Source organism: Pteropus vampyrus, unplaced genomic scaffold (genome assembly GCF_000151845.1).
Source record: "Pteropus vampyrus isolate Shadow unplaced genomic scaffold, Pvam_2.0 Scaffold123, whole genome shotgun sequence".
Taxonomy (NCBI): domain Eukaryota; kingdom Metazoa; phylum Chordata; class Mammalia; order Chiroptera; family Pteropodidae; genus Pteropus; species Pteropus vampyrus.
The window spans coordinates 2,659,073-2,675,695 of record NW_011888904.1 but is presented as its reverse complement, the minus strand read 5'-3'; the positions used below and the strand labels follow the sequence as shown (position 1 = coordinate 2,675,695).

The 16,623-nt window shown below is 48.4% G+C and overlaps 1 protein-coding gene across 4 annotated transcripts in view; it reads left to right on the top strand.

Annotated features, from left to right (window-relative positions):
* Nucleotides 1–14,121, top strand: part of TBC1D2 (TBC1 domain family member 2) — a 46,916-nt gene extending 32,795 nt beyond the window's left edge. For all 4 annotated transcript variants that reach the window (XM_011366245.2, XM_023534226.1, XM_023534227.1 and 1 more), the window contains 6 exons: nucleotides 4,436–4,623; nucleotides 5,701–6,177; nucleotides 9,738–9,858; nucleotides 12,154–12,339; nucleotides 13,141–13,262; nucleotides 13,569–14,121. In XM_011366245.2, coding sequence (XP_011364547.1) covers nucleotides 4,436–4,623; nucleotides 5,701–6,177; nucleotides 9,738–9,858; nucleotides 12,154–12,339; nucleotides 13,141–13,262; nucleotides 13,569–13,770 — 1,296 coding nt within the window. In that variant the 3' untranslated portion in view covers nucleotides 13,771–14,121. The remainder of the gene's footprint in view (nucleotides 1–4,435; nucleotides 4,624–5,700; nucleotides 6,178–9,737; nucleotides 9,859–12,153; nucleotides 12,340–13,140; nucleotides 13,263–13,568) is intronic.
* Nucleotides 14,122–16,623: the final 2,502 nt, after the last annotated feature.

Here is a 16,623-nt window from a genome sequence, read left to right as displayed (position 1 = left end):
AAATTAAATTAAAAATAAATACCTAAAAAGCCCTAGGAAACAGTGAGAATCTGATTTCCAGAGTTACCACATTATTATATTCAGTTGTCCAGTTTTCAACAAAATATCACAAAGTATATTAAAAATCAGGAAAGTATGGCCCATTGAAAGGAAAAAAATAGATCAACAGAAACTGTCTCTGAAAAAGACCCGATGGTAGATAGATATACTAGACAAAATCTTTAAAATATATATCTTAAAGATGCTCAGAGAACTAAAGCAAGATGTGAAGAGTTAAGAAAGTAGTGTATAAACAAAGTGGAAATCTTAATAAAGATAAAGAAAATCTAAAAAGAAACCAAAAGAAATCCTGGAGCTGGAAAGTACAATAACTGAAATGAAAAATTCCCTAGAGGGATTCAAAGGCAGAAAGAATCAGTGAAGGACAATGGAAATATCAAGTCAGAAACAAAAAGAAAAAAACTGAAGAAAAATGAACAGCCTAAGTGATCCAGGAGATACCATTAAGTGGAACAACGTACCCATTATATTATGGCAGTCCCAGAAGGAAAAGAGAGAGAAAAGAGCAGAGAGAATGTTGGAAGAAATAATGGCTGAAAATAATCCTAAGTTTCTTGAAATACATGAATATAAACATCCAAGAAGCTTAACAGACATCAAGTAAGATAAACTGAAAGAGACACACACCAAGACACATTATAATCAGACTTCCAAGTGTCACAGACAAAGAGATATCATGAAAGCAGAAAGAATTGACTCATCACATACAAGTGATCCTCAATAAAGTGATGAGCAGCTTTCTCATCAGAAACTTTGGAGGCCAGAAGGCAGTAGGCTGATATATTTAAAGTGCTGAAAGGAAGAAAAAAAGCCATCAACCAAGAATCCATATCTGGCAAAATTTCCTTCAAAAATGAGGGAGAAATTAAGACATTTTCAGATAAACAAAAGCTGAGGAAGTTCATTACCACTAGACCTGATGTTCAAGAAATGCTCAGGGGAGTCCTTCACGGTTAAATGAAAGGACACTAGATAGTAACTGAAAGCTGTCTGAAAAAATAAAGATCTCGATAAATGTAAATACATGAGCAATTATAAAAGCTAGTATTATAAAAATTGTTTATAACTCTGCTTTTTGTTTTCTATATGATTTAAGAGACTAATACATTTAAAAAAAACAATTATTAGTCTAAAAGCTAGTAGTACTGTAACTTTGGTTTGGAACGCTACATTTTGTTTTCCATATAATTTCAGAGACTAACACATTTCAAAGAATTAGTACTTTATGTTTTGGGGCACACAGTGTATTAAGATGTAATTTTGTGGCATCAACAACCGAAAGGATAGGAACGGAACTATAAAGATGCAGAGTTTTTGTATGTTAAGGAAGTTAAGCTGGTATAAATTCAAATTAGAATGTTATAACTTTAGGAACTTTAAATGTAATCCCTATGGTAACCACGAAGAAAATAGCTATAGAATATATACAAAAGGAAATGAGAAAGGAATTTAAACATTTCACTACCAAACATCAACTATACACAAAAAAGATAGTAATGCAGGAAATGAAGGATAAAAAAGTTTTAAGGCATATAGAAAACAAATAGCAAAATGACAGAAGTAAGTCCCTCTTTATCAATAATTACTTTAAATGTAAATGAATTAGACTGTAAGCAAAAGATATAGATTTGTAGAATGGATAAAAACAAATGATCCAACTATATGCTGTCTATAAGAGATTCATTTTATATCCAAAGACACAAAAAAATTGAATGTGAAAGGATAGAAAAGACATCTTATGCAAACAGTAACCAAAAGAGAGCAGGATGGCTATATTAATATCAGACAAAAGAGATTTTAAATTTTTAAAAAAGTTATAAGAGACAAAGACATTATATATTAATAAAAAGTTCAATACAGTGAGAAGATAACAACAGTTATAAATGTTTATACATCGAACAACAGGCTGACAAAATATATGAAGCAAAAACTGACAGAATGGAAAGAAGAAATGGACAGTTCTACAATAGCACTTGGAGACTTCAGTACCCCACTCTGAATAATGGGTAGAACTAGACAGATGATAAGTAAGGAAATAGAGGACTTAAACAACATAATAAACCAACTTAATCTAATAGACGTATACAGAACACTACCCAACTACAACAAGCATACACATTTTCTTCAAGTGCATAAGGGGCATTTTCCAGGACCAACCATATGCTTGACCACAAATTATGTCTCAATAGATTTAAATAGACAAATGTCATACAAAATATCTTCTCCAACCACAGTGGAATGAAGTTAGAAATCAATAACAGAAGTAAAACTGGAAAATTCACAAATTTGTAGAAATTAAACAACATACTATTAAACAGTGAATCAAAGAAGAAATCACAAGGGAATTAGAAAATACTTAGAGACAAATAGAAGAGAAAATACAACATACTAAATCTTATGGGATACAATGAAAGCCATGCAAGAAGAAAGCTTATAGCTATAAATGCTTACTTTCAAAAACAACGAGGATCTCAAATCAACAACCACACTTTACAACTTAAGAAACTAGAAAAAGAACTAAACCCAAAGCTAGCCGAAGGAAGGAAGTAATAAAGATTAAAGCGGAGATAAATGATATAGAGAACAAAAAGCAATAGAGAAAATCAGTGAAACCAGAAGTTGATTTTTCAGAAAGATGAACAAAACTGACAAACCTCAAGATAAGTGGCCTAAGAGAAAAAGAGAAGACTCAGATTAAAATCAGAAATGAAAGTGGGGCCGTTACTACCAATTCTACAGAAATAAAAAGAATTTAAGAGTATTATGAACAATTGCATACCAACAAATTGGAAAACCTAAATGAAATGGCCATATTTCTAGAAACATAAAACCTGCCAAGACTAAATCAGAAAGGAATAGAAAATCTGAACAGACTTATAACTAGTAAGGAGATTGAATCAGTAATTAGAAATCTCCCAACAAAGAAAGCCTTCACTGATGAATTCTACTGAACATTTAAAGACCTAACCCCAGTCCTCAGACTTTTCAAGAAGGGTACAGACTAGTGAGGGAGTCGAACACAATCAAGATGCAGTTGGGCACACACAATTCTTTGGGGCCCAAAGAGTGGAAGAAAGTCGAGGAAGGCTTCTTGGTTGAGGTGCCTTCTGAACGGAGTCCTAAAAGTGAGTTAGTGTTGTCCAGGCGAACAGTGGAGAAGAGCCTTCCAAGAAGGGAGACAGGTTGTCAGGACCTATAGGCCAAGAGGCAAGGACAAGGAGTGGTGTGGGAGTGAGCCATCAGGCTGGAGGATGAGGACTTGGTAGCACAGCTGAGGAAGCTGGGAGTTGTTGAGAGGTTTTGAGTGGGGAGGGCCTCAGTCAGACGTAGGTTTTGAGGAAACTGGGTGCTTGGTGGAGTTAAGGAGGTGAGCCTGGAGGTGGGGAGACTTGGGAGTCTGTGGCAGAATCCCTAAGAAGGTTCTTGGTGAGGGGACACAGGAAGCAGAGGTAGGAGACAACTGGAACAAGTAGAACAGGCTCTCGGGCTTGGAGTCGATGCTCGGCAGACTTTCGGAGATGGTGACCAGGCAGGGGTGCAGCAGAATGGCAACCTTGGCCAGAATGCTGCCATTCTGCCATCCCAGGATGGCCCAGAGGCATGGCAGTGCTACGAGGCAGATGTTTCCCATCTCCGTCTTACAGAGAAGGAAGACAGGGCCCAGGGAAGTTACCTGACTTGTCCAGCACCACCCAGCTTGTAGAAATAGAAACACAAAAGTTCAAGATTGAGGGAGGGGCTAGGCAGATGGGAGGTGTACAGTGTGTGTTCTATGAGATAGGAGATAGGTAGTGTGTTGGAAGAACAGAAAGAGCCCACCTGGGGGCAGCAGAAAGCACAAGGGCAGTGTCCAGAGTTCATGTCCATCCCCTGGACACTGCTCAGTAATACCTCAGAGAGCTCACTCTAGGCCAAGTGCCCTGGGAAGCGTGTTACACACATGGGCTCATCTGAGCCTCACCAGAATCCTGAGGTAAACTCTGTATTATCCTCATCGTTCAGATGAAGAAGCTAAGGCACAGAGAAGTTAAGTAACTTGCCACAGGTCACCCAGCCAGTAGACTGAACCAGGATGGGACTGCAGGTCAGACAAGAGCCTGTGCTGTCCCTGCCCACCCCACCCCTCTTTCTTTTGAATCCAGCTCTAGCCCTGGTCCTGGTTCTCTCTTGCCTGGAGCCCTTTCTGCCTTGCTGTAAATCCTGGGATTAGGGGCCCATCTCCTTTCCCTTCCATGAAGAGCTGAGAGTGGGGAGGGGATGGGAGATGAGAGCTGGGAGAAGAGATGCGCTACCTAAAGCTGTTCAGGCCTCAGGCCTCTGGGGCAGCCCAAGCCCAGCCAGGTGTCCTGACCAGCCCTCCCCCACCCTCCCACAGTGTGCCTATCTCCAAGCCAAGAACTGCCAGGTGGAAAGCAAGTACCTAGCAGGGCTGCGGAGGCTGCAAGAGGCCGTGGGGAACGAGGCCAGCGAGTGCTCCGAGCTGCTCAGGCAACTCATCCAGGAGGCACTACAGTGGGAAGCCAGCGATGCCTCTGCCGATGGTGTGGAGCTGAGCCCCATTAGGTGAGTCCAGCGGCTGGCCAGGGCAAGGCTGGCTCTGCATGACCTGAGGGTCCCCGGCTGCCCCGTTGACCGTGTGCAAGCACTGCATATCCCTTACCTCCCCATAAGCTAAGATAAATGAGTATGTGGTTGGGATGGGCCCCAGTTTACAGCAGAGGCAGTGCAGGGTCAGAGGAGGCCGCCTGTTGCCCAGGGCCACACAGCACATTAGCGCAGCTGGCCTGGGTCTGCCTCCAGAGCGCCTTTCTTGTCCTTCACTTCTCCAGGCTGCGTCCCAGAGAAGGGGAGGAGAGGAGACAAGCCAGCCTCCCGTGAGCCAAGCTCTTGCTGAGCACAGTGGACAAGGACAGTTAAATATGATGCAAGGGGCTATGGCTGGGGTTAAAGGCTCCCAGAGGCTGGGTAGCCTAGTGGTAGGAGCCCAAGTTTTGGAGCCAAACTTGTCTCTCTCACTGTGTGACCTTGGACAAGTCACTTTACCTCTCAGAGCCCCATATACAGCTTCCATAAGATGTGGGCTAAGATCCCTGTTACGTAAGATCAGTAGGATTCAGTGAGATAGCACATGCAGGGCACACAAGTAGGGGCAAATCAATTTTGAATAAATGAAAGGACTTCTGGAATAGATCCCCAGCTCTCCCATTTCTGCTTGTCATTGGTGCTGTCTGCTCTCCATCCATCCTGGGCTTACTAGCTGTGGAAATGGGGTTCTATATTGGCAATGCAAAACTCCCTGGGCCTGAGGCAACATGGAGTAATAAGAGGGTCCTTTATATTTGCACAGAATGAGTTAATGTCTCTGCAGCACTTACTATGTGCCAGGCACTGTTTGAGCCCTCAGCAGTTTATAACAGAGGATCTCAGTGGGTCTTCATGAGGCAGGGCAGGTGTTCCTCTACTCATTGGACGATGAGCAAACCGAAATTCAGGGAACTGAAGTGACCTGTCTAGAGCTGCATGTCTAACCTGTGGCAAAGCCAAGGCAGGAACCTTGCCCAGAGTCCATCCCCTCCATGCTGCCCCTCATCTGGGGAAGGGCTCTGCAAGGTGTTGCTAATATGGGCTTTTTGCTGGCAGCGAGTATGATGAGTATGGCTTCCTGACGGTGCCCAACTACGAGGTGGAAGACCTGAAGCTGCTGGCCAAGATCCAGGCACTGGAGGTGCGCTCCCACCACCTGCTGGCCCATGAGGCTGTGGAGCGGCCACTGCGAGACCGCTGGGCTGCCTTGGGTGAGCTTACACCCTCGGTCGAGCTCAAGCAGCTGCTGCGGGCAGGCGTGTCCTGCGAGCACCGGCCACGTGTCTGGAGGTGGCTGGTCCACCTCCGCGTTCAGCACCTGCAGGCCCCTGGCCGCTACCAGGAGCTGCTGAGCCGGGGCCAGGCCTGTAAGCACCCTGCTGCCCGCCAGATCGAGCTGGACCTGAACCGTACCTTCCCCAACAACAAGCACTTCACCTGTCCTACCTCCAGCTTCCCCGACAAGCTCCGCCGTGTGTTGTTGGCCTTCTCCTGGCAGAACCCCTCCATCGGTTACTGCCAGGGCCTGAACAGGTGAGCAACATAGTCCCAGTGAGGACACAGAGCACCCTTCTGTCTCTTTAGGGCCTCCCAAGAACCCAGAGAGGTGAGTCAGGATGCTTAATATGATCCCCACTGTACAAATGGGGACAAGCAGGTGAAACAACATGTTCAAAACAGGCTCCTCATCCTATGCGCTCCCCCAGATTTGTGCTCAGGGAAGTGCCACTCCCATAGAAAGCATGGTGGATGGACAGTCCTCTGGCATCATGTAGTACACAGCCCAGCTCACAGATTTCAGAACAATCTGGGTCAGTGATCATTTGCTTTAAATAAAACCCACTCCAGCAGCACCCAAGGGAAAGAGAATTTGTAAATGCTACAGGGGAACTTCACACAGGAAAAGAAAATAGAGCTAGAGACGAGATGGTCCTGGGAAGCCGAGGCAACTGCACAACCCCAGTGGGCACCACTCACACCACACTCCACGGGGACGTGGTCTCACGAGATTATGCAGCGCTGTTATACAGCTCAGCAGCTCTCTGTAGAGCTGTGTAGTCTCTGGCCCCTCTCATTCCACGTGTCTGCTTCCTTCTGTCTCCGTGGACCAGCCTCTGTCCAGGGCCCATCGAGGCTGTCAAAATGGAGACCTGAGCCTTTGAGTCTAGAGCCTTTCAGCAAGTCTTCTCCCTTGTCGATACCCTTATGTCTCACATGTAAATTCCCAAAGGAAGGAATCTGTTCGGCCCAGCCTGGATTCATTTCTCCTAGTCCATCATCAGGAAACAAGGGATAGGGGTGGGGTGACCTGGTAGAGCTGCCCCCTCCAGTACTGTGGGGGACTCTCCTGACCCCAGTTATCTTTATAGAGGTTACACAATCTCAGATATTTCCCAAAGCAAGTTTTGACTTAATTTAAATACACATATACTCAAGTAAAATTTACATATGCCATTCCGCTCTTTTTTCAGAATAAGCGTATGTGACATTTATTCAACACAGAATAAACATTCAGAGTGTCCCTACTAAAATTGAAATGGTTCCCAAGGGTAGATATTTTTGATACTTTATTTCCAGTCTAAATTGGGTGAAATCGAGCATATACATGTACAATTACTGAGAATTCTGGGTTAAATCCCAGAATTCTGTGTTAAATCCCAGTTAATCTGTGCTGAAGAGGCGAGGCAGGGAGAGAATCCTACAGCAGTAGGGGGTATTGAGACAGCCTCACAGAAGGAAAGAAGCTCCTCCCTGTGTGGAAAGTGGCAGCAACAGTGGCTGAGGGGTATAAAGGAACAACTGAGACCAAGAGAGGGACGACACCCAGAGGGTATTTCTTTACTTCTTTCTTAGAATGCTTTTTTTTTTAACCAATAATTGGTATTTAGGTGAATATTCATATCACTGCTTTAAATAGGAAGTTATTTGTAATAGAAAGAGCCCATTCAAATATGGAGAGTGCAGTGCCCCTTATTTCAAAGGCCCTCAACCCAAGCCTGCAGGCACCTTTCACTTGTCCGAGTGCCGTCATCTAGTGGTAGCCCTTGGAATTGCATGTGTCGTGTCTCAAGGACAGACCCTGCTTGTATGCAACAAATCCAGCCTGTTTAGAATGATGGATATAGTAAAAATTTAGAGGAAAAAATTTAAAGCCATTTTCCTTTAAAATGTAAGTGGAGTATTTTAAAGTAGTTTCCCTCTCTCCCCCATTACCACACTTCCTTCTTTGCAGACCCACTTGGGCCCTGAATGCTTTAAGTTGGAGTCTAGCTAGAGCCCTGAGCAGTTAGTAGGCCCTAGCTGAGACCAGCAGCCTCTTATCACTGACCTTTTAATGTGTGCAGAAATATAAGCTGATACTGGCAGCCAGCTCCTGGACTGAACACATTCTGAGGCTCCAGTGGAAAGGGGTAGGGTGGAAAGAATACCAGGTTAGTTTTGGGAGCCCTGGGTTCTACTTCCACTCTGCCACCAACTGATTATGTGATCTTGAGCAAGTCACTTTTGCTTTCTGAGCCTAGGTCTTCCCGCCTGCAAAGAGGTTAGACCAGAGATGACCAGTAGTAAGCAGCTGCCTGGAACTTTGTCTTATGAGTTTTCAAGGCTGCCTCCTGACTCAGTGGGAAAGAGTGCCACGATCAATTAGCAATGTCTGCCCTGGGCATAGACAAAGAGAATGGTGGCCAGTGTATCACACATTTGCTGTCCCTGAACACATGACCTGTGAAGTGCCCTGCTCCCTTTTCCAGCTCTGAGAGGGCAGAATTTCCTGTTACCCAGGAGACTTGTATTGTTCTCTCCATCCACTCAGCTCAGATTCAGGAAAGTTTGTATAAATATTTTACCCAGGGTAAAAAGAAATTCTTTCCTGCCCTACTAGAGAGATAAAAGGGGTTTCTTTTTACTTTTGAGAGTGGAACCTGTTTCGTAAAAAAGCATGAACCTCAGAAGAGGTTGGAGTTCATGAATCCAATCTAGTAAGAGCCCAAAGAAGCATAAATATCTGGACAATGACATGTGTTCTGTAAGCCCATCAAGAGTGTGAGCCTTAACAATGCTGTAAAGTGGCATCTCCCCAAAGGTGTTTAGCGGGTGCAATGTATAAAAGGGGCTCCACTGCCCCACTGGACAGCCTTGGGTTAGAGTCACACAGGGTTTTGTCACTGCAGGATTTCCAAGAGGCTTTGCTAAGATATTCTGTATCCTAAGCCTCTAAAAGGGAGCTAAGCTATACAGCATTCCCTAACCATCTTTGAATGTGGGATCTTGCGTTCACTTAGCATCTTGACAGACAAGTGCATTTTGGGAGATATATTCTTGGATTGGCCCTGAAAGAGCCCTGCCAGGAAAGCTGGGAGAAAGAGGAAATAGTACTTCTTCCAAGCAGACTGCCCTGCTCAGCACTGTGGGTTTTTTCTTTCTTACCCTTGATTTCATCAGAGCCTCATGATAACTTTGGGGGAGCGGGGAAGCAAAGGAAGAAAAAAAACTCTGTGTGTTGAGCACCTAGTATATGCCAGACAGTGAGCAAGGCAAGGAAGGTCTTTCTTGTTCAGAATGTCTCGCAGCCCTGGAAAATAGCTATTGTTAATTCTACTTTACAAATGAAACTGAGGCTTGGAGAAGTTAGCACACTTGCAAAGGTCTCAAGCAAAGCCTGTGGATATTAAGATGAGGGTAGCAAACATTTATAAAGCACTCATGTGTCAGGTCTTTTGCTTGGCATTTAACATGTGTTTAACTGTGTTCATCCCCATAGCAGTCCTGTGATTATTAGGAGGACGCTGAGGCTCAGAGAGGCTAAGTAACTTGCCCAAGGTCACCCAGCAAGGAAGCAGCAGGACCAGGATTTACACCCAGGCAACAGGACTCCAGAACTCCTGCTCTAAGATAATCCCAATTGCTCCAGAAATCCCCTATGTAGTCCTCCCCAAAACCTTGTTCCTCTCACCCCAGGTACCAAGAACATCAGCCTGGTTAGGGACGGGGATTGGGCAGGACTTCCCTCCGGTACTCAAGGAGCCACTTCTGTGGGAAACTGCCTGGCTGTGACTTCTGCATGTCACTCCAGGCCTCCTTCCCTCCCACACCAGGCTGGCGGCCATTGCTCTGCTGGTCCTGGATGAAGAGGAGAGTGCTTTCTGGTGCCTGGTGGCCATCGTGGAGACCATCATGCCAGCTGATTACTACAGCAAGACACTGACAGCGTCCCAGGTGAGCAAGGGAGGGAGAGGACTTAAGGACTGCTATACAGGTCTGCTGCTGAGTTGCTCCTATGAGCCAGTGAATCTTAGAAAAGGTAAGAATCTCTCAGGCTTCCATTTATCCCTCTGTACAATGGGACTTCTAGGGAGTTCCGGTGAGAGCTGATGACCTTTAGAATTGTTGGGGCCCTCCCCACGAGATAGACTGTTGTTATTCTAGTGGTGACATTATGTTATTAGAAACAGTTGGTTTCCTGGGGAGGGGAAGAGAGGAAAATCTAGTGTCACTTGTTATTTGCCAGTAAAGAATTTCAAAACAGGTCAGGTGGGGTGGAAGATGGGACTGGGAGGATGAAAGAGGTAATGATTCTTCACACACACTCATCACTTCCTACTGAGAAGCACAGCTGCCTTCATCATCTCATGACCTCCTCAACTGCCCTCTGAGCACAAGCCAGCCCTGGAGTCCAGTGGAGCTAAGTCAGAGTCGACCCTTCCAGTAATCAGCTGTGTGGCCTCGGCAAGTGACATCACCTCTCAGACCCCAGGCTTGTCTGGTTTTGAACTTCCTGGGCTTTTGAGAGGCTTAAATGCAAAGCCACTTCAAACCTCTTGTCTTTACTGTCCCATCTCCCCTGCCTCACCCAGTGTCTCATTCTGGCTGCATCAGCACCATCTGCTTTATGGAGAGAGGCCACCCAGAGGGAACTTTCTCACTTCCCACCCCAAACCTACTAAGCTATTACTTGCCTATTCATCCTGTTCTCCTTTCCTACTGCAATTGCCCAAAACCACTTCCTCCTTCTGGAACATCCACCTGGGTGGGGAGGTCAGGATGCAGTGGGTGTTCAGGTATGGAGGAGAAAGGTCAGGGCTAGAGATCAAGATTTAGATCAGGAAATAGGTGATGAAGCAGGAAGGATGTATTTGGCTGCATGGAAGGGAGGCCCAACCTAATAGTGGCTTAAGTGGGGGATTATTCTTCTCAAGTAATGACAAAGCTGAAGGTTCGTTTTAGCTCTGTGCCATCCTAGCATATGACTTTCATCCTCCTTGTCATCTCGTGGTCACAAGATGGCTGTACCACCTCTGGCACTATGGCCATGGTCCAGGGTGGAAGAAGCAGAAGGTAAAAGGCAAGAACTTGCTTCCTTTCAAACAGCTTTCCCCAACCCAGCAATTTCTGCTTACACCCACTGGTCAGAACAGTACCACTTGGCATCTCTAGTTGCAAGGCAGGCTAGGAAATATTTTATGTTCATGTTTCCACACCTCTAAAATTGAGTTGTGATGGGTTGTTTTTGTTTTCATTTTTTAGTATAGAAAATTTCAAATGTACAAAATAATCGAGAAAATGTAATATGAACCTCCATGTATCCATCATCCATCTAGTTTCAATAATTATCAATATAGGGAGGCCAGTGCGGTCTCATCTAAACGCCCACCCACTCCTCCTGTTTTGATGGTCTTGAAGTAATCCCAGACACATCAGTTTATCTGTAAATCCTTCAGAAGGCTCGGTGGCATCTTAGATTGAATGAATTACCCAAGATTTTGAGCTGGACACGAGGCCGCAACAGCCCACAGCTAACACCAGGAAGAGGATGTAAATGGAGGGAGAGGGCTGAGAAACCCACAGTTACAGGAAAGGAAGAGCAAAAGGAGATTTACATGGGCCTGTCCTGGAGGTGGGAGGCAAACCACAAAAGAACCGGATCTTGGAGCCAGTGCTTGGAGTCAGCAGCCCAGTCAAGTAAAAGAAGGACAGAGGCATAACAGTGACCACATCGAGAGGTCACTGGCAACCATTGCCCAGTAGCATCCCTCTTTAGGTTTCCTTGATGTCCGGGGTGGCAGGACAGTGTGACTCCCCCCAATACCCGCCGCCAGGACCTTGCCCCAAACATGCACTGAGCATCTTCTGCATGAGGCCCAAAATGGGTATAGAGAAGCAGCCATGTGTCAGGCAATACAAGTCTAAGCTCCTGCATGGTATGAAGCTCAGAGGGGCAAAAGGGCTAAAACTCCCCTGGCCAAGACCTCAACAGTCCACAGAGACCTCTGCTTCAAAGCCCAGTGTTCCAACTTGGGAGCAGAGGAATGATGTGCTGCTCCTGTACCTTCTCCCAGCCAGGCTGGTCTCTAGCTCCTCCCTGCGCTCTGCACACCCTGGGCAGGGTGAGACCCATGCTGAGCAGCTCTAGGACTACATGTAGACTGGCTGGGTGTGAAGGGGCAGGCAGGGAGCAAGGCAGCCCCTTCCCTGGGGCAGCAGCTGACTAAGGGCCCTCTCACTGGCCTCCAGGTGGACCAGCGGGTGCTCCAGGACCTCCTCTCAGAGAAGCTGCCCAGACTGATGGCCCACCTGGGGCAGCACCGCGTGGACCTCTCCTTCATCACCTTCAACTGGTTCCTTGTGGTCTTTGCCGACAGTCTCATCAGCAATATCCTCCTCCAGGTCTGGGACGCCTTCCTATATGAGGGCACCAAGGTAGGAGCAGGAGGGTCCTGGGTAAGTCCTGTCATCCTCTGGGTCTCGAGTCTGCCCCTGGAGAATGGGAGGATAGTGTCACCTGTCAGGCTGTTGAGGACATCTGGGAGTATGGCTTTGTAAACTAAAGTGCTTTGCACACATGACGGGAAATGGTGGTTCTGCCTCCAAAGATGCTTTCTAAAGTTATTGGCGGGCGGGGGGCTTTCCCTGGAGACGAAGCATGAGCATGCCACAGAAGGCACATCCCTACTCCATCCGCTGCCCCTCCAGTCACCTGGGCTTCTCCTCTTCCTCCTGTTTGGACCGAGCCCTGGAATGGGAGATTGGCACTTGGATCTGGTCCCAGTTCTGCCCCTGACCTTGCTTCGGAGACCCTGGGCAGGCCCTCCCCCCACCCTCCACCCCTGTTTCCACATGGTGGTTGATAACATACTGCACCCCACAGTTCACAGAGCACCCTCGAATTTCTTGTCTCATTCAGTACCTGCTGATGCCCCATGTAAGAGAGTATCATTCCCGTTAGCCCTACCCAGGTCAACCCCTCGCCCAGGGTCCCAGAACAAGTCAAGGTAGAGCCAGGACTGCGCCTCAATCCCCAGAGTCCAAGCTGTGTCCCCCTGGGATTTCCAATCTCCCCCTCCCCTGTGGCCTCCCCATGCACACACGTCGCCTCCAAGGTTTCAACCTCTGCAGCCTGTGCAGGGACTCCCGCTCTGCCTGGTGTGTGGATTCTCTTCCCTCTGGGGATTATCTGCCCTGGTCCCCCATACCCCACCTGAGCCCCCACTTTGCCCCCAGGTGTTATTCCGCTATGCCTTGGCCATTTTCAAGTACAATGAGGAAGAGATCCTGAGGCTGCAGGACAGCTTGGAGATATACCAGTACCTGCGCTTCTTCACCAAGACCATATGTAACAGCGGGTGAGAACCCACCCCTGCTCCTTCCACCCCTTCCACCGCTCCCACCACCCGCTTGTGCATCACCTCCTTCAGGAAGCTTCCCTGACCGACCTTTCCTCAGTAGGTTAGAGCTCCCATAGCCAGCCCTAAGCTTCCTCTGCCTCACTACATTTGACTTTGAGTGGAAATTGTCTTCTTTTTCACCTTTCTTCTCTGGAAGGTCAGTTCCCTGAGGCAGGGGCCAGAGGCCTCAGCCATGTGGGCAGAATGAATGTAGGTGAGCCTGGGAAGGCACTGAGCTCCGGGCTGACTGTGCTCTCCCCGCAGGAAGCTGAGGAACATTGCCTTCAATGACATGAACCCATTTCCCATGAAGCAGCTGCAGCAACTGAGGACAGTCCACCGGGAGCGGCTGGAGGCTGAGCTTCGGGAGCTGGAGCAGTTCAAGGCCGAGTACTTAGAGACCCGGGCATCCCTAGTCCCAGTGGTGCCCGAGGGTTGCACCAGCGAGGACGAAGGGGAGGCCTGACTCGGCCACCTGCACTCCCCAAAGCCTTTCTCACCTTCAGCCAGCAGGCCACAGGAGGATGGCCATGGCGCACTGGTCCAGCCCCGGAGCCTCATCACCATGTGACACTGGAGAAGTCCCTTCCTCTCTCTGGGCCTCAGCCTCCCACCAGAACATTATCTTCTGTGACACCACTGGCGCGGTTATCTCAAGCACATACCCAGGGATGCCGCCCCTTTCTCACCTCCTGTTCAGAGCACTTTAACACGCAGACAGCAAGAGTGCTGTCTTCATAGGGAACCTTGGACATTCTCTGAGTTTATCTGTGTAAAACAATGGAAGTATAGGAAATAGTTCACAAGCTTTGGCACTTACACAGTTCTCAGTAAACACCTGTTTCTGGGGGAGCCCAGGGCTCCAAGGTGTCCACCACTAGGGCGTTCCCAGCCGAGAACATCCCTGGCTGCTGTTTCTATGGGCATCTCTGCTAGTCTCCCTCCCGGTTCCCTGAGGAGCTGGAGCCCTGTGCATTTAGGGCTTCTTTCTGGGCGACAGCACCTCTCTGATGCTGTGTGAGCCTGTGTTCCAGGCCCACCTACCATCTGCCGAGGCCTATTTCCTGAGCCTTGCACCTATGCTCTCCTTTCAGCTCAGCCATTTCAGGGCGGTGGGAGTGGGGGGGGTCCCAAGGAAAACCTCTGCTCAGCACCAAGAGGAACTTGGTGAGGGGGTTGAGCAGAGAGCCCTGGGTCAGACGTCCAGCCTCTGATCTCCCACCACCAACTTCGCAGGCCAGGGCAAGAAGAGTCACTTCTCTGAAAAATAGGTGATTGGAAAGTGAGGATAAGGCAGTGAGAGAGACAGAGCTGCAGCCTGTCACCAGGTCAGAGCGGGCTCCTATAGCACCCACTGTGCAGGAACTCAGTTTCAGTTCTGGGCTCTTCAAGGACCTTCCTCGGCAGACAGGTTTCCACCATCCCCCACAATGCTGGGAGTCAAAGCTGCACAGTGGTTTTGGTAGCTCATTTGTCAGCCAAACCCATGACTGTGCTGGTGTAGCCTTGAGCTCAGCAGTCTCTGGAATGAAGGACTGGGGATGTGGGGTTCTCACGTGGAAACCTCACTCTGATCAGAGGCTTCTGTCCAGGTTTTGGGAAGGAGGCCACGCCCACCACTGGGAACTAGGGACAGGCCCTCTGTCACAGGTATGAACTTGAGTTGGCATACCAGGCACCCAGTTTCCCCACACTGTGCTCCTACACAGTCCTGGGTTGGGGGCACTCAGGGTTCCTTTACTCCCATACTCCCACGGACTACTGGCTGGTCCAAGGCACCAGGTTTCCCATGAATGCCCCAAACAGGGCTTGATAGCCTTTCTCATTTCACTGAACTTTTTTCATCTGCTGCAGCTCTTCCACCACCATACAGTACCTGTGAAGCACGATGGTAGCGTGAGGGTAGACTGGGGAAGGCTCCTGGCTGCACCCCAAGAGGCTGGGTGCTGTAATCCTAAGGGCCATCATTGGGGAGACAAGGAGATGACACTGGTGCTGAGCCAGGTGGCTGGCACAGAGAGTAAAGCACAACCACGGTCAGTGAGTAACCTTTTTATGAAGAAATTGTCACCAGGAGACACTGGGCCCAGCTGGTCCTTCAGACTCCAGCCTTGAAAATCATATTCACTCCTCAGCCAAAAATAAAACTCCCTGATCAGACAGGGGCTGGCAGATAAATGGCACGCCCCTCTCCTGTCTTCCCTGCGTACCCACTCACCACCTCTTTACCCACTCACCACCTCTTTCTCCTTCCTCCTTCCTTCATCTTCTCCTCCAACACCTGGCCCAGTCTCCTCTCCTTTACTCTCTTCTTCCTCCTTCACTTTCTTCTCAACTTTTACCCACTTTCCCCCCTATTTCTCATCCCCACCCCCAGCTCCAGGTGGAGAAGCTCTGCCCAGAGCTGGGTGCCTGCACCCTCCCCTTCCCTCCCCACAGGGGAGAGGATGAAGGTATGCAGTTGACCCAGCACTGTGTTACCTGGTTCCTACGTGGCTGCACCATAAAACTGCCTGAGCAGCCTTTTAAAACTACTGATGTTTCCCCCTTCCTTCCCCCCCAGAGCCTGTTATGGGCATGCAGACACACTGAGAGGTTGGGGGACCATAGAACAATGAGGATTGATGCTGATGGGGCTTCTTCCAGCCCTGAAGAGGAGCTAGAGCCGGAGCCAGGAATGAGAACTGCCCATCCTTGAGCACCAGCCTATATAGGCCAAGCTCAGTTTATAGACGACACAAAGACTCAGAAAAGTTAACTTGCCCAGAGTCACACATTCACTAAGAGCTTAAGCCATGTTCAAGCCTGAAGGCCCTAACTGTAAATCCAGGAAGGGCTCCTCCCAGCTCACCTTTTCTTATTTGGAACCTAGAACACCTTCCCCAGGGACCCAGGGAAAAGGGCAGGCCTGGCCCTGGCCTCCTGAGTGGTTTGTAAGGCCTGTGGTGTTAGCTCCAGGCAAAGGAAATTAGGAGAAAGAGCCATCCGCCTGACCAGGAGGCTGTAGCGGGGACAGGTGGGGGTGGATACATACATGCACCATAAGGTCTGGGGCTGCTGCCTGCTGCTCCAAGGGAGGCTGCCCACCCTCCCCCTGCTCTTCCTGAAGGACATTTGGGACCTACTCCTGGTGTCAGGTTCCTGGCCCTGTACCACAGCTGTCGCCCCCATCCTCAGGGGCCCCTGCCTTCCAGGGCTGGAGGATTTGATCCCTCACAGCCCCTGCCTTCCTACCCCAGGGAATGGGACCTCCTGCTCAAAGCATCCCTCTCCAGAGGCTAGGCACCCAGCAAGCTGAGGTTCATGGTTCATTCTACAG